The following is a 27,686-nucleotide window of genomic DNA, read 5'->3' as shown; positions in this document are numbered from 1 at the left end:
TGTTACCCTCACATGTCTATGGCACTAAGAATTTATTGCGTCTTGCAAACTGCTAGTTTAGAAAAACGAGCGCTTCTAGTAAGTCACGGTTGTTTGTCATTGGCGAAAGCACGGAGAACAAAAGGACTAACAAAGGTGCCATAAAGAAAAATCTGCTAAGAAAGCAGCGCGCCATAATGCGGGTGTTCAGGGGAAGAGGAATATGCCTTCTTTGGACCCGATAATTTTTAGTCATACCAAAAATGGTTGACAGATATCTCAAAGAATCTGAACGCCTCGTAATTTCACTCATAACTTATCATTTTAGTCATGCCCACCTTAAACATTTGACCTACAAGATGCTTGACCTACCCGCACTATAGTATCTCTGCTCTTTCCATACTCCGCGGATGCAACAAAGATGTAGAATAGTGAAACATTGTGCACCGATCCTTGATTTCGAAGTGCGCTCCTGGGAATCAGTTGTAGTGTTCAACAATAGAACTTGCGACAATCGGGAGTAGTTTGATGATTGTTCTTTGTGCTGAGCTGAATCGCTTCCAGTGTGACGCGGATATAGTTGCAATTTGTTGAAGTCAGAGTTTTTGTGTATTTGAGTTTTGCGCTGTATTAGCTGAACTGAGTCTATATGAACGGAAATAATGTAATCAAAATGCTTTCTTGAATGGGGCTGGTCCATTTACATCATTATTGTCTCAATAACTAAAAAAAAAAAAAATTAAATTAATGTAATTCTGTCAATGTAATTTACCTACTGTACCAAAAACTTATACCTGCCACTCACAAATATTATCTGAAGTGTAGCCACTAAGTATATTTCCATTTTAGAAGTGTAAAAACATAGCTCGATTTTAATAATCGATTATCGCGTGACCGCCAAATAATGTTGAATCGATTTGATAATGAGTTTTTGAGTTCTACCGCAATATAATGAAGGCACTAATTACAGTTATTATTGATCTAGACTACAATAGCTCTGTAAATAATGGAAGGCTTCACTAACGTGTGTCTGTTTTCAGTTTGTAGGTTTAATCAATATGAGGCCGATTGTGAGGACCTATATACTCTTACAGCCGTTTCCAATATTCAATCCAATATCTGTTGTTTTGGTTACCAGAGATATCACAGGAATTTGACATTACTTACATATATGAGACTGATGGTTTTATTTCTACAGGAGGAGTTTTTTGATGCATTTTTTTAAACATTTGTAGTATCAGTAGGTAATAGGTGGATATAATTTTATTATTTATGTTATGTAAAAAGTTGGTTAAAGTTTTTATTTCAAGCAAGCAAAACAAGAAATAAATAAAATATCGGGAATGGCCGTTACACTATTAAACAGTAATATTATGTATAACAGAAAATATTTTGTTTAATTTGTGAGTAATTTATAATTAATACTGATCTCCTGAAACATTTTGAGTATAAAATCGCGAACGAATCAGATTTAGCGCAGCACAAAATATCTGAAGAATTTCCACGAAATTCGGTCCAATAAAACTTCATTCACTATTTATACCGTCACTTATTTCACTAAAAACTGTTGAACATTACCAAAGTGCTTCAACTACTGTTAATAGTTTCGTGAATAGACCGCGTAGCACTGCTACAGAAATGTGTAGCTCGTAGCCCGTAGCCCGTAGCTCGTAGCCCGTAGAGGTTCGTAGAGGCTCGTAGCATGTTCAATTGATTATAGTTCGGCCATTCAGAGAATGCGTTCCTGACACGTCGCGATTGAACTGACGACGTAATAACATTCATTGATTATTGATATAATAATGTTGTTTTAATGCTCCTCAATTGTTAAAACGGTAAACAACCAGCAAAAATATTTTTATCGTAACTGCAACGCCATTGCAAAGTTACGTCGTCAGTTCAATCGCGACGTGTCAGGAACGCATTCTCTGAATGGCCGAACTATAATTAAGTGCAATGCTTGTGCACTGAATACGAGAAATATATTGAATGTCTATTAGCTTTATTGGGGCAATTGGATAGAGTTATTTATTTTTAGTCCAATCTAGCAGTGCAATATTTTTTGATTCTCAAAATATATTTTCAAAGCAGAATCTCAAAGCATATTTTTTTAAAGACACCATCTTAAAATAAATTAAAACTGCCCATAATAATGCAATAAATCCTGATTATTTTTATGAGCGAAAAGAGCGCTCGTAAAAATATAAAAATTTTCTTCGTTTTATATTATAGGATAATTAAAAGGTGCACCGTCTTCCTCATATTTTAAGTTATGACTACGAAGCACTTATTTTTATTTAAACACAAATGTTATAATGTTAAAAATGAAAGTAATGATCGTATAAATGAATGTTAATTATATTTGTAAATTTTAAAAACCTTTCAATATACTTTTATCTGAACGAACTGAACGGGGAGTATTTTTTATTATTATTCTTGATACGCACAATATATAATATTTTACACAAAAATCCTGATCATGTAACCGATTAAAATAAATAAAATAATAATTTCATTCATCAAATTCAGTAACTCCAATAAAATTCTTAGATACACCTACAAACTTTTCCACTAAACAATTCACACAAAAACCACTATAAATAAAGTACAATGAACGCATCGATACACCTTCCTACTTTAACTAAAGAGGCCACTACAAAAATAGGTCAAATAGCTTGCAAACAATTGATAGTCCAAGATGGTAGAACAAAAATGATACGACCGACACCCACAGAATAGAAAATCAACTAGTTGGCGACCGTCATTTATCAAGAATTTGTGGGTATAAAACCTCCTTAGATTCGCCAGTAATAGAAGTGGAGATAACATAAGGATAAACGTCAGAATACCCTCCTTATTGATATAAATGGTTGTCTGTGGACACATATCATCAGGTGGCTGGGGATGTTCTGGCCATCGACAAGATTTAAGGAGTACTGCTTACGACACTGAAGTATTACTAGTATTATATTCCAGAAAATTCTCTTATGTGATTTTTTTTTATATTTTAGGGGTTAATATTATTTTTTGTTACACTGTTAGCTGAGTGACTTTATGACGGTAAAATATTTAATCCAAAACTTTATCGCATCATCATTTAAAATCACAGCAAGTCCAAAAACTTCTCGAACAACAATAAATATAATGCCCCACTAAACTCAAATAATCGTAAAATTCGTTAGCAAAGTAACTTCCGAAGCATAACTGCAAAACTCATAAAAGTTTAAGCGAACGATTTAATAAAAGTACAACAGAAGTAAGAATTATTGCACGGAATCACCATTTAGTGGAAGTTACAATAACGACCTGTTGAAAAGGGGCGGTTGTCTCTTTCTGGCGCTGTTGGTTACGTATGTGTGTCTCGTTTCGTGGGTGTTCGGGCTGAGTGCGAGGCGTCCGCGCGGGCCGGCACTCCGGTACTCACTGAGTCCCCCGAATGCCCCCGATCCATAAGGCTGGTACTACGTCCCCACAGCGCTCTTGACTAAGTAGGGCGGTAAATAGCGGCGGACACCTGGCCCACAATGACGTACGCATAGACATTAAGCTCTATGGTTGAACGTTCAACTTTAAGCTGTTGAATGCTATCCGATAGTATGGATTAGCCGGGTTTCGGTGATAGTGGGCCGTTCCCTGTGTTCTGTTACGTTCATTTGTGACACTAAAAATATTATACCTGTATATTTACTACCTCTGAAGAGGCTGTAGTTACTTTTATACCATTTTGAATGTACAATTAAATCAAATTCAATAGTGTTTTGAAAAAACTTACATACTTATATTGAGATAGAGAACTCAATATATAACAAAATATAAAATATAAAAGCACCCTTATTATAGTAAGTAGGTACGAATGAAATATATTTTTTCAAATGGCAGCACATAAAAACAATAAGCATATTTCTGTTTTGAAATATTTTGAAAAATCTAAAATCTTGAAAATTCCGCTAAGTCTATTAGCCAAAACTGAGTTAAATGTGAAACAAAATTTAAAGCGATCAAATTAAGCCGGTCCATCTGCCACACATAACTTTGGAATCATTCATAATGAAACTTTTGCAACAACTAAAATTATTAATAGCACTTCACGAATTTTAGACAATGGTTTAAAAGTTTGACTTGGTTTAAGTCATTGTCTTTTATTTGAAAAGTAAAGATTTTTTCAATTGGTGGAAAATGTTAAAAAAACATAGTAGTTTACGTGATTTCACGAATTTACTATAAGAAAGTAAATAAGACTTAATTCAAACATATATGATTGTACTTGATTGACTTCCATTTGTGTTTTATTTAAGTCACAATAAGTAATTTTAAATAATTTTATTTTGTACTTAATATTTTATATGTTGCTTTTACGTTTAAATATTTTTGTTACTATTAAAATGGTTGCAGTATTTAAAAATACAATTGTTGATTACTCGCATTATTATAAATAAACATTAATGATATTTGCTATCTCGAAACCAAATATTGATATTTGTACAACATATAATACAAAATATAATAATATTTTGTCTGTTTATTAGTTTCGTCATCATCTGCCTAGCCTTTTCCCAATTATATTAGGGTCGGCTTCCAGTCTAACCGGATGCGGCTGAGTATTACAAGGAGCGACTGCCTATCTGACCTCCACAACCCAGTTACCTGAGCAACCCAATACCATTAGCTAAGACTGGTTGTGAGACTTACTCCTAAAAAAATACTTCCCATGATTAAGCCAGTCTCGTATAATTATCACGTGTTTACATTTACATACAAAATATTTTATAATCTTTATCGTGGTAAACACGTGGCGTTGTTCACTGAACCTCAGTAAAAAAATAAACCCCAATGTAATGATGCTTAAGTCCCTTACGAGAATAGCTACTCGCTACTGTCTTCACCGTATTGCATTACAAATTTTACAGAAGGTGCACTTCATAAAAGGTAGGTGCAAATATACAAACACCTGTGTAAAAACAAATTAAATACATCATATTTGTATTTATTTATTAAGATGCAACAGAAAAATATTAAAAATAAATAATAATATTTTGAAATAATGCTTTACAGTTATTGGTAAAATTAGAGGAGCACACAGCATGCAATAATTATTTATTACTAGCTGATCCCGCGAACTTCGCATTGTTCAAACCTTCCCTAGACCTCTACAAACATTCTAAAACCAAAATCAGCTCAATCGGCCCAGCCGTTCTCGAGTTTTAATCAGACTAACGAACAACAATCTATTTTTATTATATAGATTCTTTCAGAAAAATATTTATGTATAAAAGTTATCGACACGAATCTAGAGCTCTGACCTACATCTGCGTAGAAGTGATTTATAGCAAAGAACCAATCCCGAGTGCCGGCTATGACGCGATGCACTGCAGGCCAATCACCGCTTTAGCCCGCCCCCGTGCCTCACTTCATACCACAAAAGGGACCCAATAAATTACTTCTGCGACGATGAAGATCAGAGCTCAAGATTCGTGCCGATAACCATAATATTTGTTATTTGCGTTAATGAGTGTTCATTCAGCTATCTATCAACCATCCAACCATGTTTTGGTATAAACTCTGTACTGTTTCAAGCAACTGTTTGTTTATTTTATTTTTCCAAACGGTTTTTCTGAGCTTTTTTATCAAGCGGTAATATTCCGTTTAGAATAATTTATTATTAAAACGCAGGCTTCACGCGATACTTTCGCCGCTTGGAACTGATGTTAAATTTAAACTGTGTGCATACATTTTCAAATCCATTTGTAAACGTTCGGATTTGTTTTATATTCTAACAATATTACTGGTGACAAAATGGTTCATTGCGTATATTAACATTAAGTAAATAATGTTTGTTTGTCGTATGAAAACTTTGAGTAAGTTTATCATATTTTTGCGCTCATTATTTTCACTGCTTGATCTTTTCACCCCTGTTTCAATTTCAAATGAGCAAAAAGCTAAAATCAATTTAATGTCTTTAGGTCAATTACAATATATTTGAGAAAAGGCTAGTCGGATGATGAAATAGGTCCATTACGCCTATAGATGACACCATATAAACCAACAACTTTACCTCACACCGACATAAACCACACATTTTTCATCGATATTCATCGCACTATGATCGATGGTTTAGAATATATCGTGAACATCCCTGACATAGACGCATCATGTCCCCTAGGTACACGAAATAAATGATGGACTCAACCGAGCTGCCGTTTGCCTACAAATACATACTTGTACACCCGTAATATTTGCTGACTACATATTTGTACACCCGTAATATACCTAATGTATATGATTTTGGTTTGAACGGTAGTCCTAGTTCACCGTTTTCATTGTTTATGTTGTTATTTTATTTTTTCATAAAAACTCTTTGACATGTCGGTGGGTGCACCCTAAACTATATCTATCTTCACTGAATGGAGGCTTTATATTTTTTTTATATTTTTCACTCTTTTTTTAATAGATTTATTTTGTAACTGCTTGAGTAATAGGTATGGGTAAGGTGTGTACTAGCCAACATGATTAACTATTTGAATTGATTTTATATACAAATTTATGTACACAATGTTGTATAGTGATATTTAAATATTTGTATACGGTTCTTCAAACCATACAGACATAATTGTGTTGCTGGGGAGTTTGTTCCACCACTTCTTCTTCCCAGTAAAAACACATAGGAAGTGGTGAAGGGCGGGCGTTTTGGGGGCTGTCTTTTGTATTGACGTTCGAAAAGTGCTGATTTTCAGCCTACTTTGAATAAATGACTTTTGATTTTGATTTTGATTTTGATTTTGATTTTGAATAGTAGTGCAGTAGCTTGACAAAGCTATTCCATTTAGTCTTTCGTCGCTTTGAGCTCCACAGTACGAATAATGGCGTTCAAGGGCGATTTCGGCGGCTGTTCTTGTATAAAGAGATCAGCCAATTCCGCTGGACATATTATAGTGCACAAATATTTGCGCAGACACAAGTGCACTCACTATTCCTCCACTCTAATAGCCCCACGGGATGGCAATCCGCCACGACCGGAGACAATTCAAGCCCAGGATCGTCATTTGGGTGCTCTCCGATGCACGGGTGTATCAATCACCAACTTCCAGACATCGGGCTGCTTTATGATAGTTCCTAAAACCCACAAAGCGATTTTGGCCCGGCCCAGGGATCGAACCCGCGACCTCGTGCACAGCAGTGGCGCTTGCGACCACTAGGCCAATGAGGCAGTCACACTACGAAAAACGAATTGGAAACTAAGAAACATAAGAGGTGATTTTAAATATTGTGTAGGTACATTACTTACAGTACAGATTTATTAAGTGATTAATATCTTTCAAGTTGGTCCAATATTAAGCATCTAACTTAACTTAATTTAGGTCTAAGTAAACCTAAGTTTAATTAATTAATATTTAAAGTAAAGTATTAGTAGATTAAGTATTCCACCAACTTCTTAACGTTTATTAGTAAACACTTAATAAAGCTTTAATAAGATTAAGTCTGAAACAATATATTAATATATACTCATTTATAAAATACGCTAGTCTACAACTCCTAGTCGGATTTGAAAAACTGTAACTGTGGAAGATTTTGAAACTATACTGACATCATGTTTGCCCACGTTTATAATAATGAATTGCACCATTGAAGTTATGGGCGAACGTGTGGAACCAATGGGCGGCAAGTATTCGGCTGGTTATGTTTATAGTTAAATGGTGCAACTTGAGCGTCATATGCATGGCGTTTTTTTTATATTTAATATTTTAAAATGTAATTAATATGTTCACGAATAAATAAATGAAAAATAATCAATGGCGTCCAAGGTAGATTTCGACCACGGCGGCTGTTTGCGCAGACACAGGTGCTACTCCTTCAGTCTCATAGCCCGAGCATATCAACACTCCATTTGCTCTATTCTCAGAAATTCAAACTATCTAACGAACTGCGCTAAAATAAAGACAATAACGGTATTATTAAGTTTGCTTTATTCATTTATCTGTACAAACATTCGTGCCACTTATCCGTAAAGTTGGAGCAACAAGTGGGATTAAAAGATTGGACACGATGTCGCGATGACACGTAAGGATTTTGTGCGCTGTATTATGTGGGCTGCATAATTTTGTTCTTAGTTACCACTGGCTGTTTCCCGTGGTGACTACTTACCGTACCTAGATAAAGAGTATGTCTGTGTCCTTTCTTAGGTAAGTAAATCGGTTCAGCAGTTTTGCCGTGAAAGCCACATTCATGCTGCGTATTTCTGCAACGAAAAGTCTATAACAAACATCATCCTCCGAGCCTCTTCCCAACTATGTTGGGGTCGGCTTCCAGTCTAACCGGAAAAAAAACTAAATAAGCCTATAAAAACATGCTGACATAAATTTCAGCTAGCCAGTTATGTTTCTGAAAAATAAAAATATAAAACAGAGATCCATTAAACTGCACTTTATTTTAAAACATTTCAATCTAGCTTTCCTTTTCCAAGAAAAAGGCGACTCCAAAAATGCGCAGCTTTTCACAACACAGCAATACACGCCATCAAAACGATTGCAACAGTACGTTATATTGCAGAACCCTCGTAATTTTATTTGATATCCGAATTTATTACTTACAAGGTCCTGAGCGACGTTGACATCAGCCTACCTGCTTTAATTTAAAAGCATTACGTATGAGATTTATGGAGAACTCCCTCGTGCCTTTGTGTAAAGTTATTTTTAATGCATCCACACTTTATTCCATTACGGGAGCTCCCAAAAACTCGTTAATGAGTGCCTCGGGCTTCGCTAAAGTAAGGAGACTCGGGTTTCGCTTTGCGTTTCATTACGGCCTTAACAATATTTCGATTGTTTGTTTAAGCGGTGACATAATTATATGTTTATGTTCATTTTGTTGGTTTATTGTTGGTGGTTAATTGGATTTTTAGCTTTTTTGGGTTGCTAAATTAAGTTAGAATTTTATTTGAACCATTTATGTGGGTGACCATCAGACCATTATAATTAAAATCATCATCTGCCTAGCCTTTCTTTTCCCAACTATGTATGTTGATGGATCATTTTTTATTCCTATGAATAGCTACTTATATTGCCAAAACCACTTTGCCAATTGCCTTATCTATCTAATTATCTCCCCATTTCTGCATCTAATGTACCTATATGAAAACAGCATGTCTGTATGTGCTATGTTCTGGCGTTGTATATTATTATGGTGACAGCATTTCATGCCCGCTAGCCATGAGTACACTGACCCATTTTCTTTAGTTGACTCTCACAATTTTCTCGCGGAGATGAGCAACTGAAAACCTTATGTTTTTCTTTCATTCCTTTGCCCTTAAGACGTGGCTTTCAGTTTGTACCACATGTTTTCAATTTTGGTAGTCGAAAATTTATACCAAACTTTATTTACCTACCTATAATACCTATTCAAGTTGAAGTTTCTAGACCTATTTCTCGAAGCCATAGAGCATTATAATATTTAATTAATTTGAGCAGAAGATCCTTCGATAACGATTGCTCGTTGAAGACACAAAATCAGACTCAGAGGAATAATGTAACTTTTTTTTCATCTGGATTTTGAAATTACATGTAATTTCAGAATACTGGTGCTCTACAAAAAACATCTAGGATTTTTTAATCGAAAATAAAATACCTACCAACCAGACGAAAAATATCAACTAAAACTTAGAACCAGCAAAAATTTTCGTGAAGCCGCAACTCAATAAATTCAAAGAACATTCGCGTCTGTTCGATTACTCTTGTATTTGAAGTATCTGCTTATAATGTAGGAATAGTTATGGCAAGTAGAGGCACGTACGGCAGACGCACGAGGGTGCTACGTGGACTGAATATTCACCTTCCCCTTTGAATTTGAAGATTATCATCGCCCCGGAGCTAGCAGTTTGCCGATATAATTTATAGTTCGTCTTTTGTTTTGTTGGTTTGGCCAGAGGTCGTTAGTTTTAGGTATTATTGATATCTTTACATTGTTTTGCTTTTGCGGAATCAGAGAAACCTACGTTGAGCAGTGGATGGTTTCTTTACTTAAACGAGTCGCTTCGAGATTTTCATAAATAATCAACATCATCGTTTACCTAGCTCCTTGTAAAGCACTGGTACTCAGCTGAATCCGTTAAGACTGGATGGAAGCCGACCCTAACATACTTCCTTTATTCCTTTATTTCGGTTCCCAAACAGCAACTTTCTGGCTCCCCAAAAACTGACTGAAATATTTTTGCGCCATGCAAAATGGAAAGTAGCTTTATTACCTACCCAGCGATAAATAACTGAAAATAAGGTTCCTTCAAAAAGTCGTTATCGTTATTCAGGGATAACCAGCCGCTGATGTGGAAAATAGGCATTAGAATTAGGTATGTAGGGAGATATCGGTAGAAGAGTACATAAAGTAAATGAATATACTTAAGTAGGTAATAGTAGGTAGGTATCTACTTCTCAAGGTACCTACGTACGCTTAACCTAGGTATATGTATGATTCTACTGCCTCGTTGGTCTAGTGCCTAGTTGGTCTAGTCTAGTAGTCCGATTCCCGGGTCGGGCCGAAATCGCTTTGTGGGTTTTCTTAAGCTGAAATCCCGCCGAAATCGACGCTATTATGAAGATATGATTCTAATTGCCTACACCTATACTCTTTTACTTGAATAAATATTCGGCCTTTCCTAACAAACTTTGATAGAATTAATAATGAAAACAGTGCTCTAGAAAATTCTAAGAACTTACACGGTAGGTACCTAACATCACAAGAAAAATGTGCAAAGCGAAAGGCAGACACACCTAGCCAGAGTCGGATCTACCGTAGTGAGCACTGTAGGCTCACCCGTAACCCTGATATTCTTGTGACATTAGACATTTCTTCTTTTTACCTATATAACGTAATAGTTCCTTACGCCGGTACTCTCTTCTGGGTGTAGGTACCTACTCCCTTACGTGCTACTCCTACTTATGTTCTCCCCTGTGTACCAACTACTCCCACGTATGTAGGTACCGTTTCCGTTATGTAGGTACTCCCCTCATATATTATCTCATGCTATACCTATAGGTACCCCCCTATATAAGTACCTACCTACTACCCTTGGGGGGTTTCCTGAATTGTATGTAACCATTTCGGAAGGTTGTGCTCACAAACTTTTTTGAGGACTGGATCCACCTCTGTATCAAGTCATACCTAGGTAAATAGCAACTCACATATAAATTTTAAATTAAAGTGAAACAAAATCGATTTAAGTACCTAACAAAATAAAACAAAGAATCTATTTAAGTGCTTTTACCGCTTTCACTCAACGATTCCAAAGGAAGGGTTAGGTACCCGGTACCTATCTGTTTTTTGCCTTTCGTGGAATAATGCGAACGCTTAAAGTGATCTAACGTTTCCCTCCATTGAACGCCAAAAAACTGACTAGTTTGATAAATTGAGCAATTTTATCTCACTTTTGCCTCATACTGCTTGAATAATTCGCAAAATCAGCTATAGATGACAAAAATGGGTAATTTGAAACTGATTATGAAATATTACAGGTCTTTTAAGTGTCTGGTTTTATGTATTTATTGTAGATGTCTCTACTAGACCTTACCTACTAACAGAGTACCTAGTTATAAATTGGTAGGCACTTATTTACCTAAAGGTACTTAGGTACGAGCCTAAAGATATTGAAAAAGGAATAATAACATGATAAATACCTAGTTTACCTACCTACCTACTACTCAACACCATAAAGGAAAGAGGTCACTACCAAATTGAAAGAGATACTTTTACGGAACTAGCTGTTTTCCCGCGGTTTCACCCATCTGGGCTCATCCGTGTTAACTACTACCTGTACCTATGTTATTCGGGGAAAGTGTAGCCTTCTCCCAACAGTGAAATAATCTTTCAAATCGGTCAAGACGATCTTAACAGCCAATAGCCATATATTTTTCATTCAGTCTGTCTAAGCATATTTCTTGCTTCGTATTAGGATTCATAAATCCTGACTTACTACTTCGCAAATTCAGTAAGCAAGTGAATGGCATGCCCAAGTAAAATGTTATTATTCTTTACCAGAAAGAAACATGCTTAAAATGGTATGAATACGCAAGCTTAAAATCACATAGAAATGTCTCTGAAACGCTCGTACCGTAGCGGAATGCCTAATCGTCCAATCACAAATTCATAACCTTAGACTGTCATCACCCCATTGGTTGATAAGTCGGTCATGTCAACGCATTCTGATGTTACAAACAAATGAACGTCAATGTCGCTGTCCAGTTTTCGGAAATAAACACTAAGAAATTATTAAAATCATTAGAAATATAAATATTTTGCATCGAAATGGTGTCTATTAAAGGTGGTTTGGATGGAAATATTAAAATACGTACTTGTCGAATATGTCTCGATGCTAGTGCTGATGATATGGTGTTACTAAGTGATCATAATGGTTGGCTAAATAACTTCGAATATTGTTTTGGAATTACGGTAAGCTTACACTACTTGCTAAGCTGTATAATATAACATTTCATTTTATCTAATGCACTGGGTAAAGATTCTATCCATTACAGGTATCCAATTTGTAGTATTTTCTCTGAAACAGTAAGTAGATCCAGTTCAAATTCAGTGCTGAAGTAAAAGAAAAATATTTTTTAGGTACTCATAGTAGATCTCTTGCTTGGTATATGAGAGGGTAATCAACCCTAAGGATGCCTTTTGACTCAATTATTCAATAAAAATTGCCCAATTCCTCCAAACAAGTACTTAATAATAATTATTGGAACAGGTGGTAGTGCCGTTTTACAAGCCTATAAAGTAAACATAAAAAAAATCTACTGTTTGTAAACAAACCAAGACAACCCACTGACCCAAAATAGTTCTGGTTCATAATAAAAATGGTATCCAGAACGATTGTCGGACATTGGGCCAATTTCTAAGGGTAACAGCTAGCTGCACATAGTTGCTCTCTTATAGTCTTGTAACTCGCCAAGTTAGGCAGAATAAAGCTAGAACTTTTAACCTCTGTAAAACTGGCACTACCTATGTTCCATGCAAATAAATGTTTCTTTCTTTTTCTACTACTGCACCAAGGCATATCAAATCTTTTTATTTGTAGAACATAGGTAATCAAAAGTATAGGTGTTAAAATAGTAAAAAGAATACTGCGTCTTGCCATAAATGGTTTAACAAGGCAGGAATGAGTAAATTTCAAGTATTATTATATATTACTAGCTTCTGCCAGCGGTTTCACCAGCATCCCATGGGAACTACTTCCCGTACCGAGATAAAAAGTAGTCTATAGCCTTTCTCGATAAATGGGCTATCTAACACTGAAAGAAATTTTCAAATCGGACCAGTAGTTCCTGAGATTAGCGCGTTCAAAAAAACAAACAAACTCTTCAGCTTTATAATATTAGTATAGATTTTGCATTTTGTAATAATATTTTGCTTTTAGCTAACCATTAAAGATGAACCTCGGTTACTGTGCAAACTGTGTGCTGATAGTGTTGAGAATTATGTTCAGTTTAAGAAGAAATGTGAAAAATCTCATATACTTTGGCAGTCTGTGATAAGTAATGTGGTATGTAACTAAATCAGTTTATATTTCTCACATATATAATGCTGATTTACACAGTAGCTTTTTGTCAGTAAGATTCTGACAGACCCACGTACTGCACCCTCAGCGGGGGTGTTATTTGTTTCCCAACAAATTGCTTTACCATGTAACCAGAACACAGATAATTTAATTTTTTATTTTCAAAAGGTCTTGTTTTTCACAATATTTTGTTACAGCAATGCTACATTGTTAAACACAATACCTTAGAAAATGGGAACACATCCGTAGACAATGCTGTAAATAATCTCAATGGAAATGAACCGAATGTAATAACACAATCACTGTATACTGAAATTAAACTAGAAAGTGATGAAGAACGGAGTTATCATTCTGGAGATGAAATAAAACTGGAAAATAATGAATGTTTTGATAAAAGAAAAATTTCTACAATAGATATAAAGGAATGTCTCGATACAAAAGGCTTGGACTTAAAACTAAAGAATTCTCAGGATGAAAACAGAAAAAAAGTTGAAATAATCAAGTGTAAAAGATGCCATAGAAAATATAGTAAGGATTGTTTTAATTTATGTAATAATTAATAATTAATTTTTGATATTTCTTTCTTTCTTTCTTCTTTCTAATTTTTTATGTCTTGAAGCCATGCATGTAATCCATATTATCCATATTTCTGCACCCAAGATAAATCGTATCCTTAAAGCATTTCCTTGATGAATCAGCAATATAGGTACTAGGTAGTCAATTTAAGTAGGTAGTAAGACGATAATAATTTAATCTATTTTTTCAGAAGGTAAAGCACGGTACCAAACCCACTTACCAAGTTGTAAATTAAAAAAACGAAAAAAAAAGCTAGTTGTTGATAATGATTATGCGTACAATTGTGGTAAGACTTGACATAACAATAATAATTGCATTATTAAAAAACACATATTTATTGATACTGAATTATTATTTCATATCATTTTACAGGAAGAAACTTTAATTGTGATAATGATTCTAAGATAAAACTTGAATCCAATAATGATGATAATATTAAAGTATTTAGTGAAAATCAAACTGATGGGCAATGCTTATGTGGTAAATGTATTATTTTTTATTTTATTTTTTTAAATTTGTCTTTTGGATTTGTAATAAGGCTGTTTTTCCTATTTGTTGTTTTCGTACTGCTGTGTTTTAGGTCTCTGTGGACAAAGTTTTAGCACTCGCGCCTCTTTGAACCAACATTTGAACGAACATTGGTCAAGCAATAGTTTGTCATGTGGGTTATGTGATTTTATTGGCATTGACTTGGCTGCTATTGCTTCGCATAGGTAAGTTATAATTACCAGTTTTATTTATTTAATAGTTTTGTACACATAAAAACACAAAGAAGAATAAATAATAGAAACAATTGTACAAGGGCACAGCTTATCTCTAAAGAAATTTCTTCCAGCAGGCCCGTTATGGGAGAGTTAGAATAAAAAGAGATAGGTACAGATAGACAGTGTAAAAAGAAAGAAGATATAACCAATACCTTTTACCTTTTTTGATGTCCTTGTTTAACTAAGAAAGTTTTATTTTGCATTAAAATGTTTGTTGGATAACATTTCGATAGTAATAGTTTTCATAGCTCAGCAGGGACAATTTTGATGCATAATATTATAACCGTGAACGATAAGATCACATCTCGCATCGAATTTTAAGCTTAGGTAAAACATTAAAAAAATATTTTATTCTATAGGTACTGTATTCATGTGCAAATTAATAGTTTGACTTTGAATTCCCGCCTACCAATGAAAGCCTTCAGCTTAAAGAAAAATATTTTTCTACCGTAGTATTGATGTCATTTTCTTTCAGATATTCTCACTATCCGCGCACTGATGATATGCGTTTCATGTGCCATATATGCAGTTATCGGACTGTGTCGCTTTTGGCCTTACACTTTCACTACCGGTCTAAACATTTGAATAAGATTGGCGGTCACTGCACAAGATGTGACAAGGATTTCCTCATATTAAGGCATTGGAAAAGACATGAGCAAACTCATTTTACTACAAAGTGTATATGCGATTTTTGTGGGAAAACGTGAGTTCGTTGAAATGTATTAATTACCTCCTATGTACTCGTTTATGTATCTCGTATATCCTTCCTTATCCCTAAGTACTCCCTCTATGTATCTCTCATTCACTTGAATTTAGAATTTTACTTTTCAACCGTGTCAGATAGGTGCTTACAATCTTTTTTGAGTGCTTGATCTGCCTCTGAAGTGCTGCCAGGTTACCTAGGTGGTTTCAAAACGACGGCAGTCCATTTTTGCTGTTCTTTATTGTTTGGTGTGCAATGTTGCCATAAGAGTGCAATATATCATAATGATTTTTTTTTCAGGTTCTATTCGAAATACTCGATGATGGAGCATCTCATGACCCACATGCGCCTGTTCAAGATTATTTGCCACATTTGTGGGAATCACTTCTGCCGAAAGAGCTACTTGAAAGTAATGTATTTTTTGGTGTAGTCATCATTATATGTATATGTTTGGACTTTAAAAGAGACTGAGACTTGAGTTTTTTTGGTTTTCTTCTCAATTGGTGATTTCAACTTTCGACTTTATAGTCCAGGTTTCCTCGAGATCTTTTCCATCATCTTTAATCAGTCGTTGATATCCAACATATTATTCTACATAGAAAGTACACACGAACTTTGAAGTTCCATTGGTACGTGTTTAACCTGGAATTGGACCATTCACATTGCACACATTCTTGAGAGTCCTTTGTTTATATTGTTTTATTATGGACATTTTATGTTTCTATACACTTTTTTATGTTTTTAGGTGCATATAAAAGCAGTACACTCAACCGGGCCGGTGAAATGTAGCCACTGCGGAAATATGTTTAAAAACGAAATTGTTCTGAAAAAACATTTGAGACTTATAAAAATGGAAAAAATATTCGAATGTACGTTCTGTAACAAAAAGTTCGTACATTTATGCCAATTAAAGAGCCACATGGTTTTTCATAGCGAAGAAAGACCTTATTGCTGTGAAATCTGTGGTTCCAGGTACGTATTTTTTTAAAATTAATAATTTAAATTTGACATATTGGCCATGCCAGTACCGATATTCTAAAGAGGAGAGATTTGTTTTTTTTATTTTATTTTATGTGTATGTTATCAATAAATAAACTCAAGAACTACTGAACCCATTCGAATGATTCTTAAGCTGTGTCTACGCTAGACGAACCGAGCACGAGCGGAGCACGAGCCGAACACAATTCGTCTAGTGTGGACCAACTTACAAGCCTCTAACGAGCGCTCTGCGAGCATTTAGTTCATGCTCGGCTGCGTTCCGCCTGTTGTCGGTTTTTGACGAACACAAAGGGATTTGCTTCGCGACCACCGCTATAATAATTGCTGCAATAGTAGCGGCTACTGCAATATTATTAATATCGTCCATATTCGCCAAGAGCCGCGAACTCACTGCGGAAAACTACGTTCGAGGTTGTTGTAGGTTCGTTGTACGTCCACACTTGACGCCGCGAACGACGAGCCGAGAACGGCTCCGCTTGTGCTTCGCTCATGCTCGGTTCGTGTAGCGTAGACACAGCTTTATACTGTTGGAATGCTACTCTAACCCCCGAGTGAAATAAGTATTTATATGCTTTATTTTATCCGGATTCAGGAAGAAGTTTTCTCGACACGGACGAATCCGCGAGAAACAGCTTTTCAATGTGATACAACTATCACAGAAAAACTACACTGTTTACCGCAACAACCTCCTTTTATTAGAGAAATTGATACGATAAAAATAAAAAAAACTGGCATTCACAATTTCCCTCAAAAAATATTACAAAAAAAGTTAAAATAAATAATGTTTTTTCCCCAACAGATACAAATCAAACAGTCAACTAAAAGTGCATATGAGGAAACATACTGGTTTATTTCCATTCAAATGCACTCAGTGTACCAAAGCATTCGCAAGTTCGAATCAATTAAAAAGACACTACTCAGTCCATACGGGTGTACGCAGTCATCGCTGCGTTGTTCCGACTTGTGGACGAACGTTCCATGCTAGGAAACTAATGTTAGCGCACCTGGCGTTACGACATAAGGACCACGAGGGCTTAGATTTGCAAAAGTGAAGATTTTCTAGATTGGCAAAGATGGTATTTAGATTTTGTAAGTTAAATGTAGCTACATAAGTATGTATTAATAAAAATATATTTTTTAATATGTGTATGTATTTTTATGTCTTCTTGGGTGTCTTGGCTGTCTTCTTGGAAGATATTGTAAAGGACAATGGGCACAAATATATGGGACCTGGTATACCCCACCAATAGGAATGTCATATATACCATTGGATAGGTCTTTTTATGTAGAACAATATTTACTATGACAGCTTTGTTGAAATGTTTGTCCGTTCTGAGATATAGATCAAAAACTGTGCAAAAGTTAGAACTAAATAATCTATTGATAACTCAAGTTTTTAAAGGAAAATCTAAGTACTACCAAGTGTAAGTCTTGTAAGTGCTACCTGCTGTGCCCGTTAGGGTCCATAATTGTTACTATTAGGTATGTAGCATTTCAACCTTTTATAACGGACAAACAATAGAACAAAGCTGTCATTGTAAATATTGTTCCAATTAAAAAGACCTATCCAACGATATATATGACTTTGCTATTGGTGCGGTTTCTCATTACGCCCAAAATCCAGTTGATACAATAAAAGGTTGAAATGCTACATAATAGTAACAATTATGGACCCTAACGGGCACAGCAGGTAACACTTACAAGACTTACACTTGGTAGTACTTAGATTTTCCTTTAAAAACTTGAGTTATCAATAGATTACTTAGTTCTAACTTTTGCACAGTTTTTGATCTATATCTCAGAACGGACAAACATTTCAGCAAAGCTGTCATAGTAAATGTTGTTCTACATAAAAAGGCCTATCCAATGATATATATGACATTGCTATTGGTGGGGTATACCAATCTGCCCATTGTCCTTTTTGGGAGATAATGAGATTTTCGTCGTCTATCTCTATTTTTATCTCCATTTCCCTCACACATAATATGTAAGTATTCAACTTTTACGTACTTACGTAGTGCTATAAATACATATCTACTTACTCCCACATGAATCCATCTTCATGTAAAAACATCGAAATCGCTTCAACCGGAAAGCAAGAACAGTTCATTTTAATTCACCACCCTATTTTTGTAGGAAACGTCGCAAAGTTACAGGGAAATGCTATTTTCAGTACGTCGCAAGGAGCCGTGTTAGCAGTCTTGTCTACTCCGCTCTACGGGTCTGGAAAATTTCAATAACCTAATATTTTACGTCGACGGAGCGCCTAACTTTTGCATACACTGTTATTGGTCCATTTTTTACGCATTTCCTCTCGTCCCCGCGTTTATGCGAAGGGGAGAGGCTAATCCATCACCGTCGAAGGCAGCTCGACTCGTTAGCATAATGAATTAGTGGCTCATAGTCGTGACAGTTCGACGGTCCTGCGATCACGACTGTTTATGACACTCATTTGCTATCTGAGCTTTATAATTTGTGTTCGTATGTTATACCTACGTTGTTGTTACGTAGGCCCTTTGTCTCACTAATGAGGTGAAAAATGTTTAGTCTGTTCCAGCGCTAGAGTTAGATTTATTGTTTGTTGTACGGGCATGTAAAAGATAGTTTTTTTTCTAAAATGTAACTGATATAAGTAATATTATTGTAACTGTCTATTCATTAGTTTTTTTAGTTATTATACCTTAATCTTAATTGCATTAAAACAAAATTCGGCAAGCTTTTCCGATCGCAGTTTCATAAGCAGTTTCAATTAGTTACCTATTATTTAGCTGTCTAATTACGCGATTTGCAAACTAGAAATTTAATTAACTTGAGTTCCAAACGGATTGAATCAATGGACCGTTTTGTAATTGACGGCGTGTGTAAGTGTAAGGGGTGTTTCAGACAGGCGACTCACGTCGCAGCGGCGTTTGACACTGTTTTGTTCCCGCTAAGTGCCAAAAGCTACCGCGCACTCCGTGGCACGCCGCCAGTAGATACTACGGCCAATTTGTACTGTGTAAACATTTTATGAAGCTAAAAATGTTTTCGTGCTGTTTTCCGAGGTGTCGTTTTCATCCACGTCGTGTTTTTGTTTTTCAATCTGTTGTTTATAACGAGTAGTAAAATGTGTATTCTTAACGATGCTTAAAATGAAAGCTTTTAATAGATTTTTTCCCTTCAGTATCGGCATTAATAATTTCATAATATTGTATGACTGTTGCAGTATGATCTTAATTTCTCATACCTATGCCGCTAAAACTTCTAAGCTAACTTTATTTCCGGTTTTTGCAAGAAATATCTCCTAAGTAAAGGCGAAAATGTTATACTATTTACCTAGAGACCTATCATTTTTCACCCGAGTCTCAGTTATTAACATTTACTTGGTAGACGTATCGTATATTGGTGCGTATCAATTTGTTAACAAATGACATCACGCACAAGCGCGCGTCGTCGCTCGAGTGAATGTATAATGTGGCAGGGTCCTTAGGTGTTGCCTACTGAATATTTAGGTACCTAGATATTTTTCTAAATAACTTTGAGATAGATGGTTGTAAAGACAAGTACTTTCTATATATCGCAATAGTTTTATCGATTGCATGCAATGTCTTAGTTTGGCTTGAGACTGACCCTTCGCTATAATCGGACAGTAACTTTTCAAGGACAAAGCCTTTTCGGTCATATTTGTCTACATGTCCGTGATTTTCTCTGAAAATTCTTATGCAAATTTAATAAAAGCTTCTACCTTATGCTGAATGAAATTGACCCTTAGATTATAAACTTATTGATGAATGTTTAGATAGTTCTAAAGAAACGAATTAAGTATATAGAAAAGTGTTCAAAGAAAAACTGTACCTACCGCTGTGGAATACCAAGAATCGTTCAGTAGGTATCTTTCCAAGAAAGTAGATAGTGAAATTAACATGGGAATTGGGAATAGTCAACAAATGATTTATGGGGACAATCTCCTAAATGTTTTCAGGCCATCAATTTCAGTAGCAACTGAAGGCTGTTTATTTAGGCAGTTTTATGCCTTATTCCGGAAAATATTAAGATATTTTCAGTAGGTGAAAGTGGTTACTGAAATGTTTCATTCATGAATATGGGACTATGAAACTTATACAATATACTTAGGCATAATGTACCAGTACTTACGCATAAATATTCAGATCTCCAGGTAACCTAAGTATCTTCTTAATTGGAATACCTAGGTGCTCTCACTGAATTGAAGTTTTCAATTTAGTTACGTACTTGCGTAAGTAGGTATCAAGGTACTGTAGCGCGTGGCGCGCTAGGAACCGGGGATCTTCAGGATATTTCAATTAAAAGATTGAAAGAAACTTTAACTTAGCGTTTATTGAGTGATTGGGGTGAAGTGTCATACTTCAATATAAAAATTTATTCAATTTCAAATCGAATCTATTTACATCATTGTCCGGCCAGCAGCCCCGGATCTTCAATTTTTTTTAGGCGGGGCAAAATCTGCAAAATGCCGCCCCGCCTACATACTTATGTTTATTTTCACCTTTATCATCCATATAATTTTAGCTATCAATATGTAGGCAGGTAGGGCCGTCTCTAGCTCATGTAGCGCCTGGTTGCAATCATCATCCAAGCGCCATCTATGTATTGAAGTAATTAGAGTAGTTACAAGGAATATAAATAAGAACGTTCGAATGAAGTGCACTATTTGGTAGGTAAAGGACTTTAAAAAATGTGTCCAATTCAATGTAGGCTCAAACTGTTGGCGGTTTAAGTTATGAAAGTCGAGACAGAATGATGCAATTGTAAAAAGCAGCGCGAGCGAAGCGAGCGCGCAAATTTTTTAATTTGGGACACAAAAAGTTAATTAGTTTAAAAAACAGTGAAGAAGCCGCGAGCGTAGCGAGCGCGAAATTTTTGAGTTTTGGAACACAAAAGTACTCAAACAAGTTTGAAAAAAAAACCACCGGAAAGTGAGGCAGCTGCGCAAAATTGTTTGGATGTGGGATACTAAAGTCCTCCACCTCCGCTTACAAATAGCGCCTAAACAACTTAAAAATAACCACTGTAAAGTGTTTTTTAAGGGCAGAACAAAATAGAAATTAAGAAAGAACCGCGAGCGAAGCGAGCGGATTTTATTTTTCTAACTTTGAGGAATTAATTTAAGTAATCAGATAAAGCAAACATATAAGAGAGGGGTGACAGTCGGACTGAGAGGGGTGACTGCCTCGATGTGTCGCGCATGCTCTGTCGTAGTTTTGTTTAAAATTTGAATATAAATAAAATGAAACAGTAAATGGTAGTGAACCTAGGCTTCGCAGATAAGAATAAAGATAAAAAGTTAAGGCAGTGTGGACTTGACTTATGAAGTCATTGAGGCAACGCATGTATAATATTGCGCGAGCGAAGCGAGCGCGAAATTTTTTGAGCCCGCGACACAAAAGTACCTGATAAAGGACACTGTAAAGCAACAAGTAGCCGCGAGCGTAGCGAGCGCGAATTTTTTTAAATTATTTGTTTGAAGACTCACAAATTAAACTGGGAATTATGTACAAATAAAAAGAAAACATGATTAGAGACTGAATCAATGTCCGACGACCGAGTCAATAAAAATAGTAAACAATCACAAAAACGTTGGCATTTAGCCGCGAGCGTAGCGAGCAAGAATTTTTTCACTTAGTTGGAGGATGTTAAAAGTAAAAAATAATCAAAATGATCAATCAAACAAAGCGAAGGCGACTTTTTTAGAAACTTTGCTTGTCAGTATCGAACTGTAATTTCATTGAAATTTCCTTTACAGTAATCTGTGATGTAGGATTTAAAATAAAAATAAATATATGCGATAAGCGTTCCTGGCTCATAGATGATCGCAAATAATTTTTAATCAGTTTTAGTTTGCTAAAACTTCGCCTCGTGAATAATAAATGTTCGTGCAGTGGTGCAGGGTATCGGTCAAGTTGATATGGCCATGAAATTGCTGTACTTGTGCTATTATTTATTCCGTGGTCAAAGTTAAATAAATGATGAGTTATCCATCTATCTACTACTCTGAACCTACAACACGTTATCCATTGGTCTGTGAAGTGTGAATTTGGCAGCCGCCTGATTTTGCCGCCCCCTGAATTTGCTGCCCGGGGCACAGGCCCCGGCTTGCCCCCCCCTAGATCCGGGGCTGCCGGCCAGGTATTAAATATAATAAATTAGTCGCTTAGTGACATACTTCACCTCTCGAGCCCAAACAATAAACGTCGTGATATCGAATCAGTTTTTCATTTTGAGCAAGATAATTATTTCCCGGTCCTACAGTACCTAGGTACGTAGATACTTATTCAATTAAACATCTGTATATAGGTGTGAGGTACGTTTGCCCGAGGCGTACCAATTAACTAAGAAATGTGTAGGATATTAAATTAACTGAGTCTAAGCTGGGAGCTCCCTTGAAGTTATTTGTACCTACTTGTGGGTGTACGTGCGTTTTTGTACCTACTTCTTTGTTTATACAGTTAAGTAGGTAAGTACTTAGAGTTTTTTTTCTAGAGAGATAACAAATATATTCTTGATTTTTTCTCTTTTGGGATTTCATTCCTGGTTTTAAAAATATAATATGATAAGGATGTAAGTAGGTAGATTGCTGTGTGTGGTGTGTGTGTTAATTAGTAACTACTTAATTTACTTCGCTGAATTCAGTACAACCCACACACTTGCTTAGAAGTATGTTGTTCTGTTATTTCTCTTAATCTCACTAAGCAACCCTATTTGTTAAGTAGGTACATACTTTGTGTGGGTACAATAAAGTACTTGCCTATTATCAGGCCTCTGTCACTCGACGTACTTGCGCGCGATAAATGCCTACCGCTCGCTGGGTTACCGGTAGCCCCACGCGGCTCAGGGCTTTCAACAGTCACACGCGCCGCGCGCGCTCCAATATTATTATTTTTATTTTGTGACATGTTATGCTGTTGGTTTTTATTAGGTTTTTTAAGCTACCTCACAAACTGATGGATTATTTTGAGTTGTGTTGGTTTATATGCGACTGTTGTAAGATTTAGAAACATTCTATATGTATGAACTTATCTAGTAATTCTATTTTTTTTTTAAATAAATTAATAGGTACTTATCTACTTTATGATTTTAACAACAGAGATCATTAGGTACTTATTTTACTTTAGATACCTACTTAGTTATATGAACTGTATTGTGAGTTTTGTAGCTCAAAACACATCTCGAGTGTAAGTAGGTATAGTTCTGGTCCAACTTAATGACGACTCGGAACATTACGCGTGTGGCTACGCAGAAACCAATTTTAGGTATGTATCAACACTCGACGGAGTTGTACCATATGGGGTATGGCACTTGTCCTCGAAAAATAGTTGGAAACCGCCTTTGATTTTGACGAAAGCTTTACTTAAGTACTTACCTATGCTTACGTATTGGGTAATATTTAGTAATATGTACCCATACTACATTTTAGTAGGTAATACAATAGTTAACTAAAGAAAAATATTCTTGATATTACTTTTTATTTAAAAACTCAGTTTTAAAAAAGGCTATTTTAAAATAAGCGTAACTTTGTTTTCCTACTTATATATTAAAAAATTGTAAGAAGCACCCCTAAGCACGGCCACGGCACGGTTGCGGTCACTGAACTGTGCGCTATCGCATTGGAATAACAATCAAGCGCTCGAGCTTTTAAGGTTCATTTTATAACGCAGCTAGGAATTTGTAGGTAGTTGTGGAACTTGTAGGTGCTTATAACAGTAGGTATGGACTTTTTTGTATGGAGTGATTTATCTGTTACGTAGTAACTATTATATAATCTGTGCTATTATTTTGATACGGTAAGGAACTCATAATTTATTTAGATAGGCATGTGTCTACACGTGCGATATAAGGATTTCGGAGATTTTCCTAGTTAATTTAATAGTAGACGTTATTTTGATATCCATTGAGGATAAAGAAATTATATGATACCTAAACATATTAGACGTTGTTAGGCAATAAAATCCGAATCATCAGAGCGTAAAAGGTAGGCATTAGAAGGAATAGAAGTGATGAATGATTTCGATACCAATTTATTACGCAATAGTTCGAATATTTATTATGAAGAGGTAACTGTTGGTAAATGTATGTGCACCATTGACGAGCACGTAGATAATAAGAAGAACTATTAGACTGAAATATTGGCAAATAGAAATTAGCCTATTTTAGCAGTTATTAACAAAAATTGGCAAATTATTTATGTATGCAAACAACAAGGTTTACACTGCAGGAGAAAACTTCGATAGTTTGTGAGGTTAAGTTAGCTTTATCCGTCAAACCTTTATCCAATGACTTTTATCCAATGTTTTATCAATTAAGATAAGCTAATGGGTCATTACATGGCTAGCAAGCTTCGATATCAGATGTGGGTATCTAATTTAAGTCAATTACGGAAAACTACACTTTATGGCCATCGTTGATAATTTATGCGTTCAAGTGAAATCTATAGCTTAGCTGATGAATTAGGTAACTGTCTTAGTAATGATGTATTAGGTTGCTCATAAGATCAGCTTAGATTCCTTCTAGTTTATTAAAAGAAAATAAAAGTAATTTTAAACGTAGGAATTCTTCTAGATGCCTTCTAGGCAGGTACTAGGTTCTATATGCGTAGGTTACCTATTATTATGTAAGCTTGTATAGTTCGGCCATTCAGAGAATGCGTTCCTGACACGTCGCGATTGAACTGACGACGTAACTTTGCAATGGCGTTGCAGTTACGATAAAAATATTTTTGCTGGTTGTTTACCGTTTTAACAATTGAGGAGCATTAAAACAACATTATTATATCAATAATCAATGAATGTAGTTACGTCGTCAGTTCAATCGCGACGTGTCAGGAACGCATTCTCTGAATGGCCGAACTATAATTACATTAAACGGTTAACACGATTTTGCTGAACATTGACACAAAAATAGATTCATTTTCATAGTATTTTATACATTTATTTTCATCGAGCTCCAAACGCTTACATAGTTTCATAATCTTATAAAAGGCTAGGTAGGCGTAGAACCGTTTTTCGATCCCTAGTTAAATTAGGATATTTCCGATTTACCACTTTTACATACAAAGGTACGTTTATAGACAGAAATGGATAGGTAGCTATCTATCTACCCATATAAAATTCCAAGTGAAAATATTAAAAGTTCCTGGCAAAATATCAAGTCAGCGGGAAGTTTGAAAGCCAAGCGTTATGGTCCATACAATATCGAGGCGTGGATACGTAGCAGGGCCGTCTCACAGGGCATAACAATTCAATAGAAGGTAGCTAACCCCTAGTGAGGAATAAAGCTTTGAGCTTTCGCGATCCAAAGGTCAGCTTCGAAACGACTTTGTGGCATCCTTAATATCGCGAACCTACGTAAATATTGTAATTTTGTAGATATATAAATGTGGGCGGTCTATTGAGCGCAGTTATGGTTATGGAGGCAGAATGGCGATTCCAGGGTTGTTGTGTCTGTGTTGTTTGATCTGAAAATGAGTGGGCCATGTTTGATCTTGATCCTTGTGATTAGGTGGGTGGATACTCTGGTTATGATGTAGGCTCTGGGATGAGATTTCTAAAAATAATGTGTCATTAAAAAAGTTTGGAGCAGTGGTCATGTTTTATCTGACCACAACGAAGTATTACATTAAGTAATTTGAAACTTGTTAGTGGACAATTCATGTGGAGATCTATTTTAAGCATAGGTATCCTTCGTTCAGTAGCGTCCTAGTATTCTTACCTTTGTCACACTTTTCAAAATCATCTCTCAATAATGGTTACTGAACGTAATGAAAAACTTCAACATTTCAACATACTCTCGTCAGCATGGATTAATCAGTCGTATTAATTGCAACTTACAAAATAAGACACGCAACTTCATAAAATCTTGTAAGGTTTCCATTCAGTTTCCGTACACTACAAAAGACATTGGGTACAATTCCATTACTATACTTCGGCCGTTCAGAGAATGCGTTCCTGACACCTATCAGTTAGTCACGACTAGTGATGGGCACAACATAACACTGAGTTCGTTACCGTTCCTTCAAAATGAACCGCCGCATTATTTTAAGATTATTTTCGTTTTAAATTGGCGGAATCATTTGTTTTATATTTTAGTTATTTAAGTGGAAACCAAAAAAAGGTAATATTCATATAATAAAATTGTTTTATTTATTCTTTGTTACAAGTACATTGAATTGAATGTGCGAACAGAATATTAATCAGACTCCGATTTGCTTGAGGAGGTGGTGTCTTCATCATCATCTTCGCCTACATGTATAATTATATTATTATCAATAACAGAATCAATCCTGATATCTCGGTCTAACAAAAGCCGGGTAATCAAATAAAAACAGATCGAAAACACTTGAAAAACGTGGTCTATGCGCACGAAACGACAACGGACGACTGTTTTAGCGTCACAAAATGGCGGCCCATAACGCCATTTGGGGTTACCATTTTTAATCTAAGTATAAAAATGCGGTTTGGTCATAGTTTTATTTTTATATTTCATAAACGTTATAATTAAGTCTTATAGTCCATTATTTTCCAATTCTTAAAAAGAAAATCAAAACGTATTATTTTATATTATAACTGTATAAGAACAGATTACGATACTTGCCTGTTATTTTTAGCACAGCACTACAAAATATAAACCGCTGACATAACCTTGTAATAGCGCAGTATAGATTTAGAAAAATATTGTTTACCAAGTTATTTGACACTCAGTTTGGCACAAAATTATAACATTCATTGATTATTGATATAATAATGTTGTTTTAATGCTCCTCAATTGTTAAAACGGTAAACAACCAGCAAAAATATTTTTATCGTAACTGCAACGCCATTGCAAAGTTACGTCGTCAGTTCAATCGCGACGTGTCAGGAACGCATTCTCTGAATGGCCGAACTATAAACTTCATCCACTTAAAAGCTCAGCTCAGCAGTTTTCATTATCGTTATCACCAACCGTGATTACACTTAAACGAACTCTTTGGTTAGATTAGAGCAATAATAGAAACCTTTGTTTACATGGCCGAGCTTTTTAATAAGCAGTGTTGCCAGCATACAGGGCGTGCTAATTAGAATTTTTATATTGTATGGGATTGTGGGACTGACGTGGGAAGTTGCAGGTAGCTATT

At 35.5% G+C, this 27,686-nt stretch overlaps 1 protein-coding gene across 1 annotated transcript; it reads left to right on the top strand.

Annotated features, from left to right (window-relative positions):
* Positions 1 to 12,184: 12,184 nt before the first annotated feature.
* LOC124630101 (gastrula zinc finger protein XlCGF57.1-like) lies at positions 12,185 to 17,702 on the top strand. Its single transcript, XM_047163830.1, has 10 exons — positions 12,185 to 12,411; positions 13,379 to 13,504; positions 13,717 to 14,047; positions 14,286 to 14,381; positions 14,468 to 14,575; positions 14,676 to 14,808; positions 15,335 to 15,562; positions 15,863 to 15,971; positions 16,308 to 16,534; positions 17,361 to 17,702. Exons 1-10 carry the CDS (start codon positions 12,268 to 12,270, stop codon positions 17,611 to 17,613), a joined length of 1,755 nt encoding a protein of 584 aa, XP_047019786.1. The 5' UTR covers positions 12,185 to 12,267; the 3' UTR covers positions 17,614 to 17,702.
* The last annotated feature ends 9,984 nt before the right edge of the window (positions 17,703 to 27,686 follow it).

Source organism: Helicoverpa zea, chromosome 4, assembly GCF_022581195.2.
Source record: "Helicoverpa zea isolate HzStark_Cry1AcR chromosome 4, ilHelZeax1.1, whole genome shotgun sequence".
NCBI classification, from domain to species: domain Eukaryota; kingdom Metazoa; phylum Arthropoda; class Insecta; order Lepidoptera; family Noctuidae; genus Helicoverpa; species Helicoverpa zea.
Note: the sequence above shows the minus strand (reverse complement) of the source record. Positions and strands in the feature narration are given on the sequence as shown.